We start from the raw sequence: 18,565 nt of genomic DNA, 5'->3' as shown, positions 1-18,565 counted from the left end.
CTGCTGAGTTGGAAAGCACCATCCGGTCCAGCTCCTGGCCCTGCACAGATGCTCCAATAATCCCACCCTGTGCCTGATCAGAGCAGTGTCCAAACACTCCCTGAACTCTGTCAGGTTTGGTGTTGTTGCCACTGCCCTGGGGAGCCCATTCCAGTGCCCAACCATGCTCTGGGAGAAGAACCTTTTCCTATAATCCAACCTAAACCTAAAACCCCTGACCCAGCTTCAGGCTGTTCCCTGAGGTCCTGTCACTGGTCACCAGAGGGAAGAGATCAGAGCTGCCCCTCCTCTTCCCCTCCTGAGGATTCTGAAGACCCCAGTGAGTCTCCCCTCAGACTCCTCTTCTGCAGCTGAACAGAGCAAGTGCCCTCAGCCCCCAGGCTTCCCCTGCAGACCCCTCCCCATCCTCACTGCCCTCTCCAATAGCTTAATGTCTGTATCACCCTTTTGTTAAAGACAACACTTCACACACCGTTTCAGTACCCTTTGCCCGGGAAATCAACCTTAGAAATATTAACATTAAAAAAATACACAGTGCAAATTACATAACAATAAAAAAACTGCTTAAACCAATGTTACAATTTGCTGATTCTATCCAGAAAACAGTTAAGACATATCCCCAAGCAGTTCCCAAAACCAGGATCAAACGGTACAGTGCCAAAGCAATTGAACAGCACAAAATTCTGTTTCCCTTACAGAAGTCACCGGTTCACTCTGACCATCACTGGTTAGGAAAATTAATGAAAAAACAAGAAATTTTGTTATTTCAGCAAGAGCAAATACTACCAGCAAAGGCATGCTGCGCAGCTGATGAGTAACTTTTTAACAGTCAGAAGCTCTGACACATGAACAGAAAGAAAGCAGAGAAGTCAAAACTCAGATTTAGTAAGGCAGGTAATGGAATGTGCTGTTATGTGTCAGAAGTGTTTCTTCAAATGTTGCAATCCTTTAAATGCCAGCTCTTGACAGTCCTGAATTGTTCAATCTAATAAACTGATTATGTGTTTTAGTGACATACTTTCCTCCTAAAACTCAAGGACTCAAAGGTGAACAAAATTTATGTGCAAAAGTTGGGTTGAATAGTGTCTAGTCACAAAAAAAACAACTAATTAGTGACAAAGTACTTGAGACATCATACATACCAGTGTTGCACAAGTTCTTCAGCTATATTAAAAAGAACGTTCAACATAAAAATTGTTTTCAGCTGAACTAACCAAGTACACAATAGTTTTCTGCATCAAATAAAAAAAAACCAAAAAATATCCCCTGCAAGAGGCAGCACAGAAAATCTTCTGCAAGCTACACATTACCTCACCACACACAGGAGGAGGACAGAAACAAGAACTGCAGGGTAAAGGGTTTGTATCTGCATGTACAGACTACAGACCCTTGAAGGGAACACAGCTCAGTAAAATCTCACTACTCTGAAAGCTTTCAGTTGTATGTGTCTTCAAACAAAAAGATCTGTGGAACTTAGGTGTGTGTCTAATCATGGGAAATGTTTAGACAGAACAGGTAGGAAGCTCAAGTCACCACTGGAATAGAAAGGATAAAACTGCTGCAGAAATCTGAAACATACATCGCTCAATACTGCTTATTTACAAGGTTGTTATTCAAAGGTCACTGACCGCTAAAGTTTATTTCATGAACCAATCTGTTCTTACAGGTCTTAATCCTATTAATACTGCTGTTTTTGTCAATACACTGCCACAGTAAGACTATATGATCTTTTATATCAAGACTAAATTTATAGTAAATTTAAATTCATCTGCAGTAAAGAGCATTGCTCACTTGATGACTTTGTGTGCTTCAGCAAATTAAATGAGAGGTACTTGGTTAAAACATAGCTTTAACTCCTAAACCTAATATGTGACTAAAAACACTTCCTAAGGAACATGGTAACGCAGGGCTGTTATCTAGAAAAATCTTAAAAGTTTCTGAGGACTCAGCAAACAAGTAACAGGACAATTAAAAGTCTTTCACGCTGTTAAATTTAGCTAAGAGTTACATCCTGTTCTTCAGCATCAAGTATTCCCCACGCTTCGAAAACAAGAAGCCATGGGATTACAAGAAAGGCTCATTTAACACATTTCATAGAGACTCTGTTATCAAGAATATTAGTGACTAAAATATCTCCAAATCATGGGCATTATCAATTTCAATGGTATCTTCATGTTCCATCTTTGCCTCGTGGTGCCCCTCCTGCAGGTCATCCAGGGAAGCCAGAGCCTCATTTGTGTCACTGGCAAAAGTCTCACGGGAGGCATCGTCATATTCTTGCAGGTTAAGCCCCTTGATGGCCTTCTTCATCTTCTTCCCCAAAACTTGTATCCTCCTCTTCTTGGCAGCTTTTTTGTTTTCATACTCCTTTTGGTTTTCCAGATAGAATATTTCCTTGAAAGAAAAAAAGTAAACAGCAACAAAAAAAATTTTCGCATATTCATTTTACTGGTATTTCCTAAAGAAAATGTGAAGTGATAAAAAAAAATTACAAATACTGGTCAATATTTAACTAAAGTACTTGTTATTGAGAGCAGAAGAAGGAGAAAAGACTGCACTTAAGGAAGAGGGTGGAACAGAAAATTTCTTTTGTAATAGTGTAATGTGATCAATCTTGCAACTCGTTAAATTTTTTGTGACCACTGTAAGCTATGAAAAGATGTTGGTCTTTTTTTTCCTGTTTCATTTTTCTCCAAACATAAAACAAGAAATCACAATGTATGTTGATTTGGTTCTCAATTCCCAGTACCAGACCCCAGAAGGGTTTACAGAGTGACCTGTAGCCACCTACCAGCAAAATAAAATACTTTTTTTTTTAACAAAAGCTCTACTAAGTAGCATATACCACAAAAAAGAAAAAAAAGTTGGTATTTTCTTCACTCAGTTAAAACATCTCAGAGAAATAATGTTTACAAGCTTACAAAACTGATTTAGAGAGCACCACACATGAGCCCAGTGAGCAATTCAGATTAGGTTTAGACCATCAACTGATTTAATGAGAAATTCTGCCTGGTGCCACAGTTGGAGCTATACAGGACAGAAATATTCCATTAAGAGACCTGCATTCAATCCATGCACAATGACACAGAACTCCACAGGAAGAAACACAACATGGATAGCTTTGCTGTAAGGAACACAAATATACAAATTAAAGAAAATCTAAAGTTTACCCATTCAAAATCTACAATCTCATCTTCATCAACAGGTTTTTTTGACTGGCAACATGCAAAAGTGAATTCTCTCTGCTTAGAGTTAATGGCAATTCAACAGTTTTTGAGTAGGTCTTTTATTTTTTGCCTGTATTTTGAATGTGAAAGCCTGGTCTCAAAGGAATACATAGTTAAATTTGCTAGAAGTTAGAGAGTTTCAACAGTGACATTTCTAACAGGAAAAAAAACCCCACAAAACCAGAATGTACACTTGCACTCCTGACATTTTTACCTTGATTTGTTCTTCTTTGATGCTTGGTGTGTTCTTCAGCAGGTTTAAATAAACGCCCCCAGGTGTTCTTCTCCTGGTGCCATTCTTAATAGGGAGAGAGGAAATTAGGAATAGCAAGCTTAATGATAAGTGTTGACAAAAAATAGCTTCTAAGGCAACACTCAGTGTTGAGACAAAATAAAACCAATTCAAGTTGTGTGTGTGTCAAGTATCACATGAAAAAAGCCCTGGCTATGTCTCATTTGTGAGTGAATTAGTCATACAAAGGTCAACAACCAGCCTGCTAAATCTGGACAGGAAAATTATGAAGTTACAAAAAAAATTTTTATCACTTCACATTTTCTTTCCAGAACATAATGCTAAATAAAACCACACACTAAACCTGATTTTGGTACAAAGAAACAAAATATGAATAATATTCTAACTACTCTCACAGCTATCTGCAACAAGTTTAAATACTCGAGCACTCCTAACACATAAACCCAGTAAAATGTCTAAAATGAATTTAATAAAATTACGCTATCTCAGGGGTTTTTTTTTATAATTGTGCTCAGAAATGCTACAACTTGTGTTATCTACAGGATTTTGCAATTCTGCTGAAGCCATAGGAAACACAACCTGTACTTTTAAACTCCCTCCCCACCACACAGACCCAGCAGTTTTCAGCGCAGCAGAAGCAGTGCAATACTAAAGCATGGAATGGGCTCAGCTTTGAAACCTCTGTAAATTTTAAGTGCTAATTATCATACTATAATTCAATTAAAATTTGTAGTATGAAGCACTACTTGTACTCCAGTAAAAACTGGGTGACACCGTGCAAAATGTGATACTTTCCTGCCAAATAATATAATATACAATCTAAAAAATTCCAAGAACAGGGAAGGTCAGGTTTTAAGTAGGTTCTTGAAACAGCACATGTGAACATCTTTTTATCACTTGCATTTCATGTGTCTTTTGTGATCTGCCTTTCAAAGAGTGTGCTCTGATCTGCATCCAAAGCCACCTGTGCCACCAGGAGCTGTATCCCTTCATCTCCTCTGTGAACAGTTATTAAATTCTTTCAGGACAACTGAATGCTTCTAACACAACTGGCTAGCTGGAATTTGTTGCCTTTTTTTTTTTTTTTTTTTTGTAGGAGAGAGGTGGTGGGTTTTTTTATTTATTTTGGTATTTTTTTTAGACTGTGTCCTCCTACTTGTTCTTCCCCTTCTCTCTGCTTCTGAGTGATGGACCTTAAAAGACGTAAATTGTAATCAAGTGAAAGTATTTCCTGGTTCTCACCCACTTTTTCCTCACCCACAGCTTTTCTCATCCACTGTGTTTTATGCACTGAGGCTCAGTATTTAACAAGAACAAAGAACATGCCAAAAATTGATAACTTAACCATGGGGTATAGGGTTCTGACCATGATTTGCAACAGAAATCAGTGCTCAGTTTTGCTCTGCTAATACGCAAGCCAGTGGTTCCCTAATAAAGCCAAGAGCTTTCCTTTTGGGAGTTACTCTGCAAATGGAATACTGGAAATGCTGTTTTTTATTCAAGCTTGAGGATCTTTCAGTCCTGAGTCTGTGAGAGAAAGACCCCGAAGAGAGCCACAGTAACAGACACAACATTATCCCTGCAAATCAGACACCAACCTCAGCACAAGAACCTGGGTCATTTCCAGGTTCATTCCACCTTACTGTTTGCTCAAATCCTGCTGGAAGCTTACATGAGTGTTTATTGAGGGAGTCTCGTGGCAAGGGAAGGCCACAAAACTCCAGGAGAACACGTCCAGCATGAGAGACTTGAATCAGCACTGCGTGAATATTCTACAAATAAAAAGTTGTGCTGCCCTCCCCGTCCCTGGCAAACCCACAGGATGGCATTTTCCTTACCACGATGAACAGTCCACCATTCTGTTCCACTTCAGCTGTTTCCATCAGCAGCTCGATGGCTTTTCTCTTCCCAATTATTTTCACTACTCGAGCAATTAAGTCTTTCTTTGGCTCACAAAGTCTGAACAGAGAGGAAAAGAAAAAGCAGCACATTTACTGTCAGGATAATTTCTCGAGTATAACTGACTGTGGAACTTCCACAATGAATAATTCGTTTTGTGCTGAGGATTATATGCATTCAAATGTGTTTAAATGGTTTATTGAATCAGATTTCAAAATACTGAGCTTCTGAGGGACGTTTTTTCCCTAAAGCAGGCATTTTTAAAACTTGTTTCAATGAAAATGCCTTGAGTGGTTATTTTTCTTCTACTGATCTGTGAAATATCAAACCAAATATGAAACTGCAAAGACCTGCATAAACCTCTGAAATCAAAGTATAAAAGCTTCTTGTGCATTTAACAGTTAAAATTAACTTTTTACAGTTTAATCAGCAACTGGAGAAAATGGGAAGTGCAAAAGTTCCCCTGTATCATGTGCCACTTTTAGACAAACCTACGTAACAAAGAAGAAATCAATTTGTTGACTGATCTATGATAATCTAGAAAAAGCAAACAAACAAAAAGAAAAAATTACACTACAATCAGAACCCTATTGATACAGCTCAGTGCCACCACTACTACAAATATTTAGAAAAAAGAGGCTTCTGTCCTATTTCAATGAAGCTCTATACAACAAAAATGAGTTTATTGCAAGAAATATGCTCAAAGTTTTCAAAATAATAAATGAGAAACTATCCAGAACTGTTAACAGCATTAATAACTGTCTAATTGCTGTAGCATTGCCAGATTCTGAAGTAATACCACATGTATAAGAACAACAATGACAAATTATCCCAGGTTTTATTCAAATGTCAAGCTAACTGTCAGTAAATTGTCTTGCTCCCTACTTAACATAATTTTCTTCCCTTGGACCCCTGAAAGAGGAGTGTGGCAGTTTGATTCCATCCAAAACACTGCACTGCCCAAGTTATCTCCAGTTTCAAAGGTTTAGAACTTGTAAAACAAGATTTTTGTGTCACCACAGCATGTGTGCATTGGTGTCCAACTCCAACCAACCATGGGGTATTTCCCCAAAAAAGCCACTATTAAACCTGTATACTGAAAAGCAGAATTTTTCCTTGCCACTGTTCTCAAATAACAAACCATCCTGGTGTCTCTTTACATAAAAACACTAAAAATTCAAAGAAACAGGCAGTATTAATTGCATGTTTCTACAAGATCACCAGCCACAGTGATGCATTTTTATCCCAGGATTTTGGAAATGCTTTTCATGATCTGGTGTGACACCTTATTTAGCAGCAAGGGAGCTTTTCCCCCCCCCTCTTCTTTCAACCAACCACCAGTACTTAGTGAAGGGAAAACATACCATTATTAAACTCACCTATAAGCAATTTCATCTGCCACTTTTTCCTCTGAATCTTCCTCTGTTATCTCATACCTTCCCTTGTATTTCATCTCTTGCCTTTCTCCCAGTCTATCTCTCACGGGCCGCTTCCGTTTGAGGAAGCCCTGCCCGTTTTCCTCCTCTGCTGGCAATGCCTTCTTGTCATCCTGCATGTACTCATCCAGCTCTTTGTCTAAAGTCTCTGCCTCCTTCTGCTGGGCTTCCTTCATCAGCTTTTTAGCCAGCAGGTAGTTGTAAGTCTCGGACTGCCTGCTCCTGTCAATTGAGCCGTCCATGCCCAGAATCCCAAGCTCAGTGGCAACCGCGTCCTGGTTCTGCTCCTGGAGCACCGCGCCCCAGATGTTGTTGACCTTCTTGCCACGCAGAGCAGTCTGTTTCTGGTGGCTCTGGCTGAGCTGGAAGGGCTCAGGTTTGGCAGGGGAGAGGTTGAAGCACTTCTGCCTCTTTCGCTTCCACAGGCAGCTGTCGTCGTCAGAGTCAGAGCCGCTCTCCTCGCTGGAATCCACACTCTTGGTGGTCCTGTAAGGAACACTGGGAGCACAGGATGAGATGCTGCTCTGGAAGGGCCTGCATGAATCACTGCCAGCGTGTGGCTTCTGGAATGAAAAAGTGAATTGAAACCCATTATTCATGAAAATTAGAAGAGCTATCAAGTCGTCGATTAGCTAAAATACATAATTCTAACCCATGTGGCCATGCAGTCCTCCACCAGCATCTCCTGGGCCACAGCACAGGAGCACCCTTTGAAACTCCTGTATTTTGAGTGTATGAACATGAAACAGAGCATGGCTGACACAGAAACACATCAGCAGTCACTCTTCTTAAGGCAAACTTTGCTGAGTGAAAATGATCATGAGACTGGAAAAGTAGTGAGTATTCCCAGACTGGACAAAGACACAAAATGCACAGCAGCTCTAAGAAGAGTGAAATACCAAAACAACAGAGCAACCTACCAGAGGTTTGTCTAACAGCAGAGAAGTTAATAATCTCGCTGGAGTTTCAACTGAGAAAATCAAATGACCAAAAATAAACCCCAAAACCAAACCCAAAAAACTGGGATGCTGCTCAGACTAAGAGTGTACTGTGATCCTGGTTCCATCAGGACAATATCCGACCAGCTTGGAGAGAGCAGGACCTTACAGAACCACCCATTTTTCCTCCTTTAAACCAACCAGACACCATGGATTAACTAGAGCTAATTAATTAGAACAAACACCCCCACCAAAAAATCATTCCACTGATACACAAATACTCAAGAAACACTCTTGCTCATAATTCCAGTTATTCCCTGAGTGCTTTCTTATCAAGTTATATGCTGTCCCATGATCTTTCAAAGTAAGATCTCTTCCTTCACTTTCAGGTGAAGCGAAAAGTTCTTTCTTTAGCCTTACTGCTTTCGTCAACATGGGCACTGCTTCTTCTTTCTCCAAACAGCAAACAGAAAAGAGAAGTATTCAACTTATCACATTATGAAATACAAACCTTTAACTTCAAGTATAATACCAAAACCAGCATAAATAAAAAAAGACTGAACGCTTCTGTAAGAAACTTATTTTGTGCTTCATTTCTCAGAACTATACTGCAAAGATCAAAGTAACTGGAGGAAATATAATTCTTTACACATACAGTGACACACACTGATCTTAGTTTGAAATTTTTTCCTTTCTGTTCGCCACCATGAATACCTTATACTCTGAGTACAAGTTCCTCACAAAATAAATTCCTTATATCCTCTGAGAACCCCAGACTGGTCTGGGTTGGGAGGGACCTTAAAGCCCATCCAGTGCCACCTCCTGCCACAGGCAGGGACAGCTTCCACTATCCCAGGCTGCTCCAAGCCCCAATGTCCAACCTGGCCTTGGGCACTGCCAGGGATCCAGGAGCAGCCCCAGCTTCTCTGGGAACCCTGTGCCAGGGTCTGCCCACCCTCACAGGGAAGAATTTTTTCCTAGTATCTGATCTAAACCTGCTCTCTGTAAGTCTGCAGCCATTCCCTGTGTCCTGTCCCTGCAGCCCTTGGCAATTGTCTCTCTCCAGGTTTCCTGCAGCTCCTTCAGGCCCTGCAAGGCCCCAGTGAGGTGACCCCAGAGCTTCTCCTCTGCAGGCTGAACAAGCCCAGCTCTGGCAGCCTTTCCTCCCAGCAGAGCTGCTCCATCCCTCTGCTCATCCTGGTGCCTGCCCTGGCCTGGCTCCAGCAGCTCCAGCTCCTTCCTGTGCTGGGGACCTCAGGCTGGTGGCGGGGGGGACATAAGGGGGAAACCCCGAGAGACACAGGGACAGCGCTGGCATCTCTACCCAGACACAGAGAGATGCGGGCAAGCCGCAGGGCCACGGGGCTCACAGTGCTCGGAGCTCTCTCGCGTGGTCACCCAGCGGCTCGCCCCCACTGCCCCCACTGCTCTCATTGTCCCCACTGCCCCAATTGCCCCCACTGTCCCACTGCAGCCACTGTCCCCATTGTCCCCACTGTCCCCATTGCCCCCACTGCCACAATTGTCCCCACTGCCCGCATTGACCTCATTATCCCCACTACCGCCACTGTCCCCACTGCCCTCTTATCCCGATTGTCCCCACTGTCCCCATTGTCCCCACTACCCAATTGCCCCCACTGCACCCATTGTCACCACTGCACCCATTGCCCCCACTGCACCCATTGTCCCCACTGCACCCATTGTCACCACTGCACCCATTGTCCCCACTGCACCCATTGTCCCCACTGCTGCTGCTGCCCCCATTGTCCCCATTGCCCTCACCGTCCCCACTGCCCCCATTGTCCCCACTGTCCCCATTGTCCCCATTGTCCCCACTGCCCCCATTGCCCCCACTGTCCCCACTGCCCCCATTGTCCCCACTGCCCCAATTGCCCCCATTGTCCCCACTGTCCCCATTGTCCCCACTGCCCCCATTGTCCCCACTGTCCCCAATTGCCCCCATTGTCCCCACTGCCCCAATTGCCCCCATTGTCCCCAATTGCCCCCACTGCCCCCATTGTCCCCGCTGCCCCCATTGTCCCCACTGTCCCCGCTGCCCCCATTGTTCCCGCGCGCGCCACGCGCCCGGCGCGGCAGCGACTCCCCGGGGAGGCCCCGGCGGCACCAGCGCAGGGGCAAGCGACAAGCCCCGGCAGAAACCACCGGCCCAGGGAGAAGCCACCAAGCCCCGGGAGAAACCACTGGCCCAGGGAGATGCCACCAAGCCCCGGGAGAAGCCACCGGCCCGGGAAGCAGCGCTGCACGCCGGTAAAAGCCCCTCAGGCGCGTCCTTCGCGGCCTCCCCGTCCCGCAGCCCCCGGCCCGGCGCCCCCCGGCCCGGCGCTCCGGCCGCTGCCCACCCTCACCTGTCCGGGGGAGCCGGCGCCGGGCATGTCCGAGTCGGAGCCGGATAGCTCGCCGTCCTCCACGTCGCCGTCCATGTCCCGCGGCTCCTGCGCCATGTCCCGGCGGAAGGGCGGAGCGCCGTGGCGGGGCGGGACAGCGCGTCCGTCCGGGGCGGGGATGCTGAGGGGACGGCCCGGCCGCGGCTCCGCCTTCCCGGCTCTGCGCCGTGGCGGTGCTTCGTGGTGGATGGAGATGAGGCGTTATCGGTCTTACAGCGTGTGGCAGGCGGGTGGTGGGACCCGGGGGCTTTCCGGGGTGTGGGATGCGGCGAGCTTGCCTTAAGCCGGGTGTTCTTTGGGGTGAAACCCCGGTGTGCTTTCAAGCCTGGTCAGCGAGAAAGAAGGTTCGTTCTCGTCAGTGGCGCAGGCAGCAGATGCATCGCGTAGTGAGGGACATCTGGGAACTAGTAGGCTTTAAGGATGTAGTAAATAAAGGTGTGGAGAAGACACGGCTAAGAGGGAATCCATTAATGCGTATAAATATCTCCAAGGCAGTTCGTATAAGGGGATGGTGCTAGAATCTGTTCAGTGGAGCCAGTGACAGGATGAGGAGCAGTGGCCATAAAATAAACCACAACAAGTTCCACCACACCATGAAGAAGAATTCCTGTCCATGGAGGGGGCAGAGCCCTGGAACAGCTAGCCCCGAAGGTTGTGGAGTATCCCCCTCTGGAGACATCCCGAGCCCAGCTGGACACGTTCCTGTGTCACTGCTCCAGGGAACTCTGCCTGGGCAGGGGGTTGGGCTGGGTGAGCTCCAGGGGACCCTTCCAGCTCCAACCATTCTGTGGTTCTGTGTCGGTGGAACAGGGAGCACTTAGCATCCCCTCCTCGAGGACATCTGGGTGATGAGCCTTTAAGGTGATGGCATTGTTGTATGGTGATAGCAGCGCTCGAGGTATTATTAATTACTGATTGAGAAAAAAAAGAAATCCAAACAGATGTATCATGATTGTTCAGCATGTATCAGCTGATGGATAGGTACATTTTAACAAAAATAAAACAGCACAGGCAGTAAATCACTTCTACTGGAAACATCTTTATGCATTTGACTCCAGGAAAACAAGCTGTGATTTTTCAGGGAAGAGATATATCACAGCTAGGCATTTAAGGTCTTGGTGATGTGGGCCTGAAGACCTAATATATTTAAGAGAGGCACTTTTTCACTCTCACCATTAACAGGCCTCTTCATGGACACTGTTTTTCCTTTATGAATTTTAGGCCCTCTTACCTGAGGACTTCAAGCTATCAGTGCCTCATTCGAAATCCCTTAGCTGTGGCCTAATTGGATTTTCAGTGCTTGGACACTTAATTGCAATGAAAATCACTGGAGGATAGTTCTCATTATCAATTAGCCATCCTCGTTATCAGTTATCCAGTCAGGCTTTTGAAAACCCTGCTTGACATTTTTCTGCACATTTGGATGGCTGCTTTCCTTAAAACTTTCACTCCTGGCCTTATATTTCCTTTTGTCATCCCTTGGAAGAAGAAAAGGCACAAAGCTGAAGAAAGACCAGGAACAGTTAAAGCTCCTTCCCTGTTTGGTCCCTCATGAAACTCCTTTTGTGGTGCTTCAGAATTATTCAAGAAATCCAGTGAAAATGAGATAAATTGTAGGGTGCTTCTTTCTGTACTGTTCTCACTTGATTTCCCATTGCATTTAATGATGCATAGCACTTACTAATCACATCCTGTTCTGCAAAAAAGCTGTTTTTCATCATAATTCCAATTAAATCATATCTGTGGGATTTCACTGGGTTATAGGGAGTTCCTGGACTGAGGTCAAGTGGAGCTGTGGAACAGGGGAAATTTAATCATCCAGTAACTCACATGAAGGAGTTCTCTGTGTCAGCATAACCTGTATGTGAACAAAAACTACAAAAAAAAAACCCGCCACAACTTTCAGTTTAACTTTGGAGCAGTAGTTCATTCGGGCACTTCATAAAACGTCCAGAAGCTGGCCCAAGAAGATAAATCAGATAACAGTACCGCTTACTCAAAAAAAAAAAAAAAAAAAAAGAAAAGCCAATTGATTCACAGCCCGATATCTGGATTTCCTATATGAATATTCTGTATTGAGATATGTCTTCCCACCTCCATCTTTAATGCAGGCTCAGCTATAAAGGACATTTTGTTTTCCCACTTCAGGCATAGTAGGGATGGTAGGCCAAGACCCTGGCAAAGGACAGAGAAGTTCTTGGTTGAACACTAATTTCACTCATGGTCTCCTTGATGTCTCTTTTTGCACACCTTCAATTTTCCCCTTACCAAAACCAACTGAGCTGACAGAGAAAGCTTAAAAAACACATTGAGCATATCACCTTCAGAATATCACCTCCAGGTATGCTCAAAAATCATATAATGAAGTGGAACAGAGAGCAATCCTGGTTTATGGCAGCTGCAGCTGCTCTCTGTTGTGCTACTGCAGTTTGGTGTGACTGGAGCCTCATCACTGTAGGTCCAGGTAAGGCTCAGAAGATCCATCTCTGATTGCAGCAGGTTTATTCTGAGAAGACAGAGTCCCACCAAGTTTGTAGCAAGTACATTTCATGTCTGTGAAAACAAAGTGTGCAGTATTTTTTAAACCAAGTTGAATAAATCATGGGAAATTTCTCCCTCCCTGCTCCAGTGGATGGTTCCATATTTCTTGCAGCTGTAAGTGACTTTGGGATTCCTTGTGACAATCCCTATGGTTGTTTACCATTGCCTGGCTGCACAGAGAGGGTGCACAAATTTCAGAAAATGTCACTGAATTAGTTGATTTGTTTGTGAAAACCATTCTGTTTTTCGTGCCCTAATGAGCAAGTCAAACAGATGGAGAATATTTATTTCAAGGCATACATTTATTTAAAGCAACCAAGGTCGTCATGGCTTCTTCACCTCATCACGAACTGAATTCACAATAGAAAAGACTCTTAACTCCTCCAGGATTTTTTTTTTTTTTTTGGAAAGAATTCAATTGGTGGTGATAAGACTAAACAATCTGTTCAGCAGCACAGTACGTCCCAGCCCAACAGGATGTTCACTTGGAAAGGGCGTTATTCAGGAGCACTTCTGCTCCTCAGGTTGGAGCTGAACCTCTTGGAGGGGTGCAGTAACCTGAAAATGCTTTTCATCTGTGCTTACACTGGATGAAAGCTGGGTTTAGTTTCCCTGAAAAAGTGCAGAAACTTTTCAGATAATCACAGTTATGTGTCATAAGTGTTCATCCTCCCACTCTGACTCCAGCACTGCAAATACCTGTTTTTAAAAGCCATGAATTCCTGAGATGTAGGCAGTGTGCCAGGGTGTTACATCCTCAGTGTGGCTTTGAAACAAAAGCAAAAACATTCTCAGTGCTTTTTTTTCCAACAGGATTTGTTCAATTAAGGACTTCTTGGTTTTAGAGCTAATCAAAACACTTTAAAAAAGCCCGAATGAATTATACAAACATACGAATATCAGTAACAAATACCTGCATTAACAGAAGACTTTTATGATGCAAGTTAGTGAAAGTCAAACCCTTCTAATGAATTCATAATATGCAATTGTGAAATCCTGGTGAAAATTAAATCCTTTAAAGTGAAGGAGATGAATATGCACACAGGCACAAGAAGTGCATGTGAAACCATCTCCTAGGTCCTCATAAGGAGAATTTTCAGGTCTTTAGGTACAGAGGGGTAGAGGTGTTTTAATGCTTAGTGGCTCTTTGGTGTGTGTGGGTTTGGTTTTTTGGTTGTGGTTTTTTGTTTGGTTGGTTTTTTTTTTTTATTTATTTTGTTGTTTGTGGTTTTTTTGTGTATTTGATTTTTTTTTTTAAATTTTTTTTTTCTGGCTATCCTACTCAGTTACAATTAACTGGCAGCAAATTTAATTAATCCCACCAAGTCGAGTCTGTTTGGCCTGTAAAGGCAGTTGGTAGGTAATCTGTCTCCATCTTAATTTTATTTTCTTTCCTTCACCTGTCCTTCCCGTGGAAGTGATAGAGCACTTGGGGGCCAGCAAAGGTCAACCCACCACATAAGTCAGTCTCAGTCCAGATCTCACTTAGAACTCTTATTTAATCAGTAATTGGCAGTTTTTCTTTTTACATTCAATATTTTCTTCCTGCCACATCTCTTAGTACTATTCACAGCATTGCTGTCCTTTGTGGCTGTAGGCTGAAAGGCTGCTTAAAAAAGAGTTTAATTGGAAAGTTCTAAGAAATAGAAATAAGTTCTGGAAAAACGTTTTCAGTTCAAATGTACTCTCAAAAGGAAGTGGTTTCAGTAAAGCAGTTGGTAAAGGTTAATTGCTAGCTGATAAAAATATGTGACCAGGAAGGCAAAATGGTCACTCTATTCAAGAGTTGCACAGGCATTAATATATTATAATCATTGTAGCATGTTAAAAAATTGGATTAAATCTTTACACTTGGAAAGAAACAATTATTAACTCACTAAGCAGAACTTGTAACAATGCTCACCAAGGCTGAGTCATTTGTCAATAGCACAGATGTGCCACGTTTAGATGAAAGAGGTCCAACAGGAAACAAATTATAAATTGCCGAAATACTTAATTTTTTCCAGTGCATTCCAGTAACTGTAAAACAATTAAGTGAACCTGAAAATTTTGGAGGTTTTTGTTATGTTTTGTGTCAATTGCTCCTAAACTAAATACTGACTTGGACTTCTGGTGCTTCACATTTAGGAGTATTTCAGACTGTCCAAGTCACAAAGTCTGATCTAAGTTAGAAGATGACACTGAGCTGTAATGTTCAGGGAAGGTAACTGAGCTGCTCTTTGGCTTTACAATTGTGAAAATGTATTTTCCTACTTTTATTAGGTCATATCCGGTAATTCCAGGGTGAGATGAGTCTGTGAGAAGAACCTGTGGTTGACTTTTGTCTCCCTCTGAAACAGAAAAATTAACAATTTCATGAAGGTAAAATATGACGTCCCTTTAAAGTAAAATATTATCTCCATTATTTTCTATGCCAGTGCCGTTAGAGAATGAATGGATGCATTTAAATTTTGTCAGTGAAATGTATTTTTATGAGAAGAAATGGCTTGCTGAGATTTTGCCACTGAGAAATAATAATTCGACAGCTCATATTACTGTGCAGGGACAAAAAGACTAACTGGGGTAATAGAGCAGCATCGCACTGCTGTAGATTGTAAGATATTGAAGTAAGAATTTTAGGGACAATGGAAAGTTTGTAGACTTCTGTTCTCCTTCAACACTTTTTAATTTTTGTTTTCAAAGAAAGCATTCTCAGTGAAGTGGGGGAAAAAAAAGGAAGTTTTTATTGGTTTTCCAGATATACATCTTACTTTATACTGGAATACTTCTTTTGATCATAATGATGATAATGAATAATGATAATAATAATAATTTTTTTTTTCTGTTAAATGGAGATGAATTCTAGCTACAATATATTGACCAAAACAGAAGTTTTTTCTCCATCCTAGCCATGGACAATCAAATCTACTTTATTGTATATTCACTAACAAAACCAGCCTGGCTGGTCAGAACTATTCAGAAGTGAAAGTTTTGTTATCTCTATTAAACCATTATTCCCATTACTGGGATCTCCATGCAGACTTTTTTTGGTAAATCAGCAGGGGTTAATTGTGTATGACAGCAAAAGGTGATTTTGCAATGCATACAAACAAACAAATAAGTAAGTTAATGTCTTTTAGGCTTTTTTTTTCCCCCCTCCACCTGTTTTCACCCTAGCCTGGGATGACTTATAAGGCAAAAACATTTTGAGGAAATCACACCTGCTGTTGTTGTTCAGCTCCCCTCCTCTGATCTCCCTGGCACCTTGGGGTGCAGGGCTGTTCTGTGCAAGGCCTGCTGTACAGAATGCCATGTTCCAGGGCTGAAAAAAAAAGGAAAAAAAAAATGCAGCTTTGTTCATGTCAGGGTCTTGGATCTCTCAAGCATTAAGCGTGCTCACAGGAGCAGATGTTGCTTGGAGCTGGCCTTGAAATGAGAACATCGAGAGCTCCAGTAAATGAGCTGCCACTTTTACAGGCACAGCAGCATAATTTCCTCAAATGCATGAGTGAGAAATAAGAACCAAGCCAGGTGGTGTCCTCACGTGAACTATGGAGCCATAAAGAGTTTGGTTATCAGAATATAAATATTTCTGTTTGGTTATTGGAGAGAAGGAAAGGAAAGATTGTGCTATTCCCTTTAATTTATTCATCTCTTCATAAGTTTTTGTTACTTCTGTCAGAGACTGGAGGCAGAGGAGGCAGCCGAGTGAGAAGACTGAAACAAAGAATTCTAAATCTAATGTCAAAAAGCTGTTGGATGAACATTCCTAATAACAATTTTAAGTCAAAATTGGGAACATATTGGGAATTTATTCACCATAGACATTTTCAAAAACCCAACAATTTTCAGGCATTTATTTACACTATGGCATCCAAGATTTTTCATAGACACTACCAAAAGTGTGCCCAGTGTCTTGCATCATGGTATAGGTGTTTTGTTTCTTTTAATGACTACCAGGACATCTCATCTATCTTTGTTTAATGGATACCCCAAACTTCATCCAGCTAAACAGTGTTTTTCACATTTGCTGTCCTGCTTAGACAATTGCCATTAAGTTTTTTGGGGTGTACAAACCCATGAAGTGGCTCCCTTACTGCAGCTGCAATGTATTAATCAAGGTTTGTGGGGCGTATAGGCCTTTGACTCCTTAGCTCTCTCAATATATTTCCTGTTCTATGACACCTAATTCATCTCTAGTTATACGATAACCATTAAACCATTCTTTATTGAATTTTGTTCTTCAGCTATTGATTGAGTTCTCTAAGTGTTGTAGGTCCATGGAGCCCCTTCCTGCAGGTGCAGTGAGGTAACTTCTCAGGGATTTCTACTGACACTCAGCCAACGCAGATCTAAATCTAAAATAGCAGTCAAACATTTCTTAGTTAATTAAACATAGCTCATTACAAAATGTTTTAAAAATCACAAAACTCCTGGCTAATTAAGCTGTAATTCACCATCAGGTCAGGTTCATTTTTGCACTGATCTTAGCACCATCTCTGTTTTACACAGTAATTGATCAATCCAACAGCCTTTCTTATGCCTACCTGATATGTTAATTCAATTTGAAAATAAATACACGACCTCCTTATAAGGTTTGAGTAGGTGCAAAGAGAAAAAACTCTTTCATCTCAAATTCCCTAAATAAATGCATTTGCTTATGCTTTTCTAGCTTATTTTTGTTTGCTTCTGGACAAAGAAGGAAGGAGAGTGGGAGGATGTACATTTTGTCACTGATCTAAGAGAGTGAAATACATAGCTCAGATCTGAATAAGACAAGAATAGACAGTGAGTACTAAATTCCCCAGCCACTTCCCTTAGCTAAAACACAAAAGTAGATGTTTATGAAAATTTTTCAGCCAAAATTGTTCATGGCAACTGACCCAGAGTTATGCAAGTTGTGCCTGACAAAAATACAGCAGTGCCATCCACATTTTCAAAGTAAGTTTCCAGTATTCATACAGCAAATCTCCAGCCTCCAAGCTAAGTGCAAAAGTAGGTATTCAAATGTCGCCTTATAGCAATGGGTGTGTCAGATGGGTGATTTAGTCTGAAATTTTAAAGTTGAAATCAAACCATGGCAAAGCAAATTACTGCAAATCCATGTCTAGCGGTTCATTAATTTCCAACTTTACAAGTAAAAGGTACCACTTCAGCTTAGGAGGCTTTCAGGACACAACCTGTGTGTAGTTGCCAGGTTTTCCTGCAAAGTAGAGAGTTTCTGTGATCTCCTTGTATGGACAAACCTGCTTGGTTTGAGAACAGCGTGAGCCCAGGGGTTTCAGCACAGGTTTTACACAGCCATTCTGTGTAGAAAGGCAGAACACACACATCCTGTGTCCTCTGGAATGTCTGCATATGCAAAAGAACTTTAAAAGTGTTTTTTTGAGAAATTCTGATATTTTTTCTCACCAGCAAGTTTTCTCTGTCCACGTATGGGGTGGTGGGTGAACTGAAATCGTGTACAAAATACATTGTGGCATAAACAGACAGATTTTAGCTTCATACATTTATCTCTTCTATTCATAAACAATGTAATAAAAAGATACCAATTCATAAATAAAACATGTTTTATAGCAGATTTCTTTTTCTTTCTGTGTTTCCAGTTTTCACACGAATCCCACGATCCTGAGTTATTATCCGTTTGAAAGGAATTCCCATAAAAATGCACTTTTCTTCATACTCCTCCTCCTCGCAGCAAAGATTTTGACCTTAGTATCACTCACAGCCAAGTTTCATCAGTCTTAGATTAGGATAGCAGGCCTGAAGTTTAGCAATAATAAACAGACATAGTTCCCAGTAGCGAGTGAACAAAATGTGTAAACAGAAATGCCAAGCTGGTGCTCATTTTCTCTATACAAGGAATTCCTGGGAAAATAAAACTCCC

The 18,565-nt window shown here is 42.1% G+C and overlaps 1 protein-coding gene across 1 annotated transcript; it reads right to left on the bottom strand.

Moving 5' to 3' along the window:
- Positions 1-435: 435 nt before the first annotated feature.
- Positions 436-10,218, bottom strand: PHAX (phosphorylated adaptor for RNA export). Its single transcript, XM_082301487.1, has 5 exons — positions 10,120-10,218; positions 6,759-7,378; positions 5,319-5,439; positions 3,442-3,525; positions 436-2,394 (listed from the first exon to the last, which is right to left on the bottom strand). Exons 1-5 carry the CDS (start codon positions 10,213-10,215, stop codon positions 2,125-2,127), a joined length of 1,191 nt encoding a protein of 396 aa, XP_082157613.1. The 5' UTR covers positions 10,216-10,218; the 3' UTR covers positions 436-2,124.
- Positions 10,219-18,565: the final 8,347 nt, after the last annotated feature.

The sequence above is a fragment of the Coloeus monedula genome (assembly GCF_965178545.1).
Source record: "Coloeus monedula genome assembly, chromosome: Z".
NCBI classification, from domain to species: Eukaryota; Metazoa; Chordata; class Aves; order Passeriformes; family Corvidae; genus Coloeus; species Coloeus monedula.
Note: the sequence above shows the minus strand (reverse complement) of the source record. Positions and strands in the feature narration are given on the sequence as shown.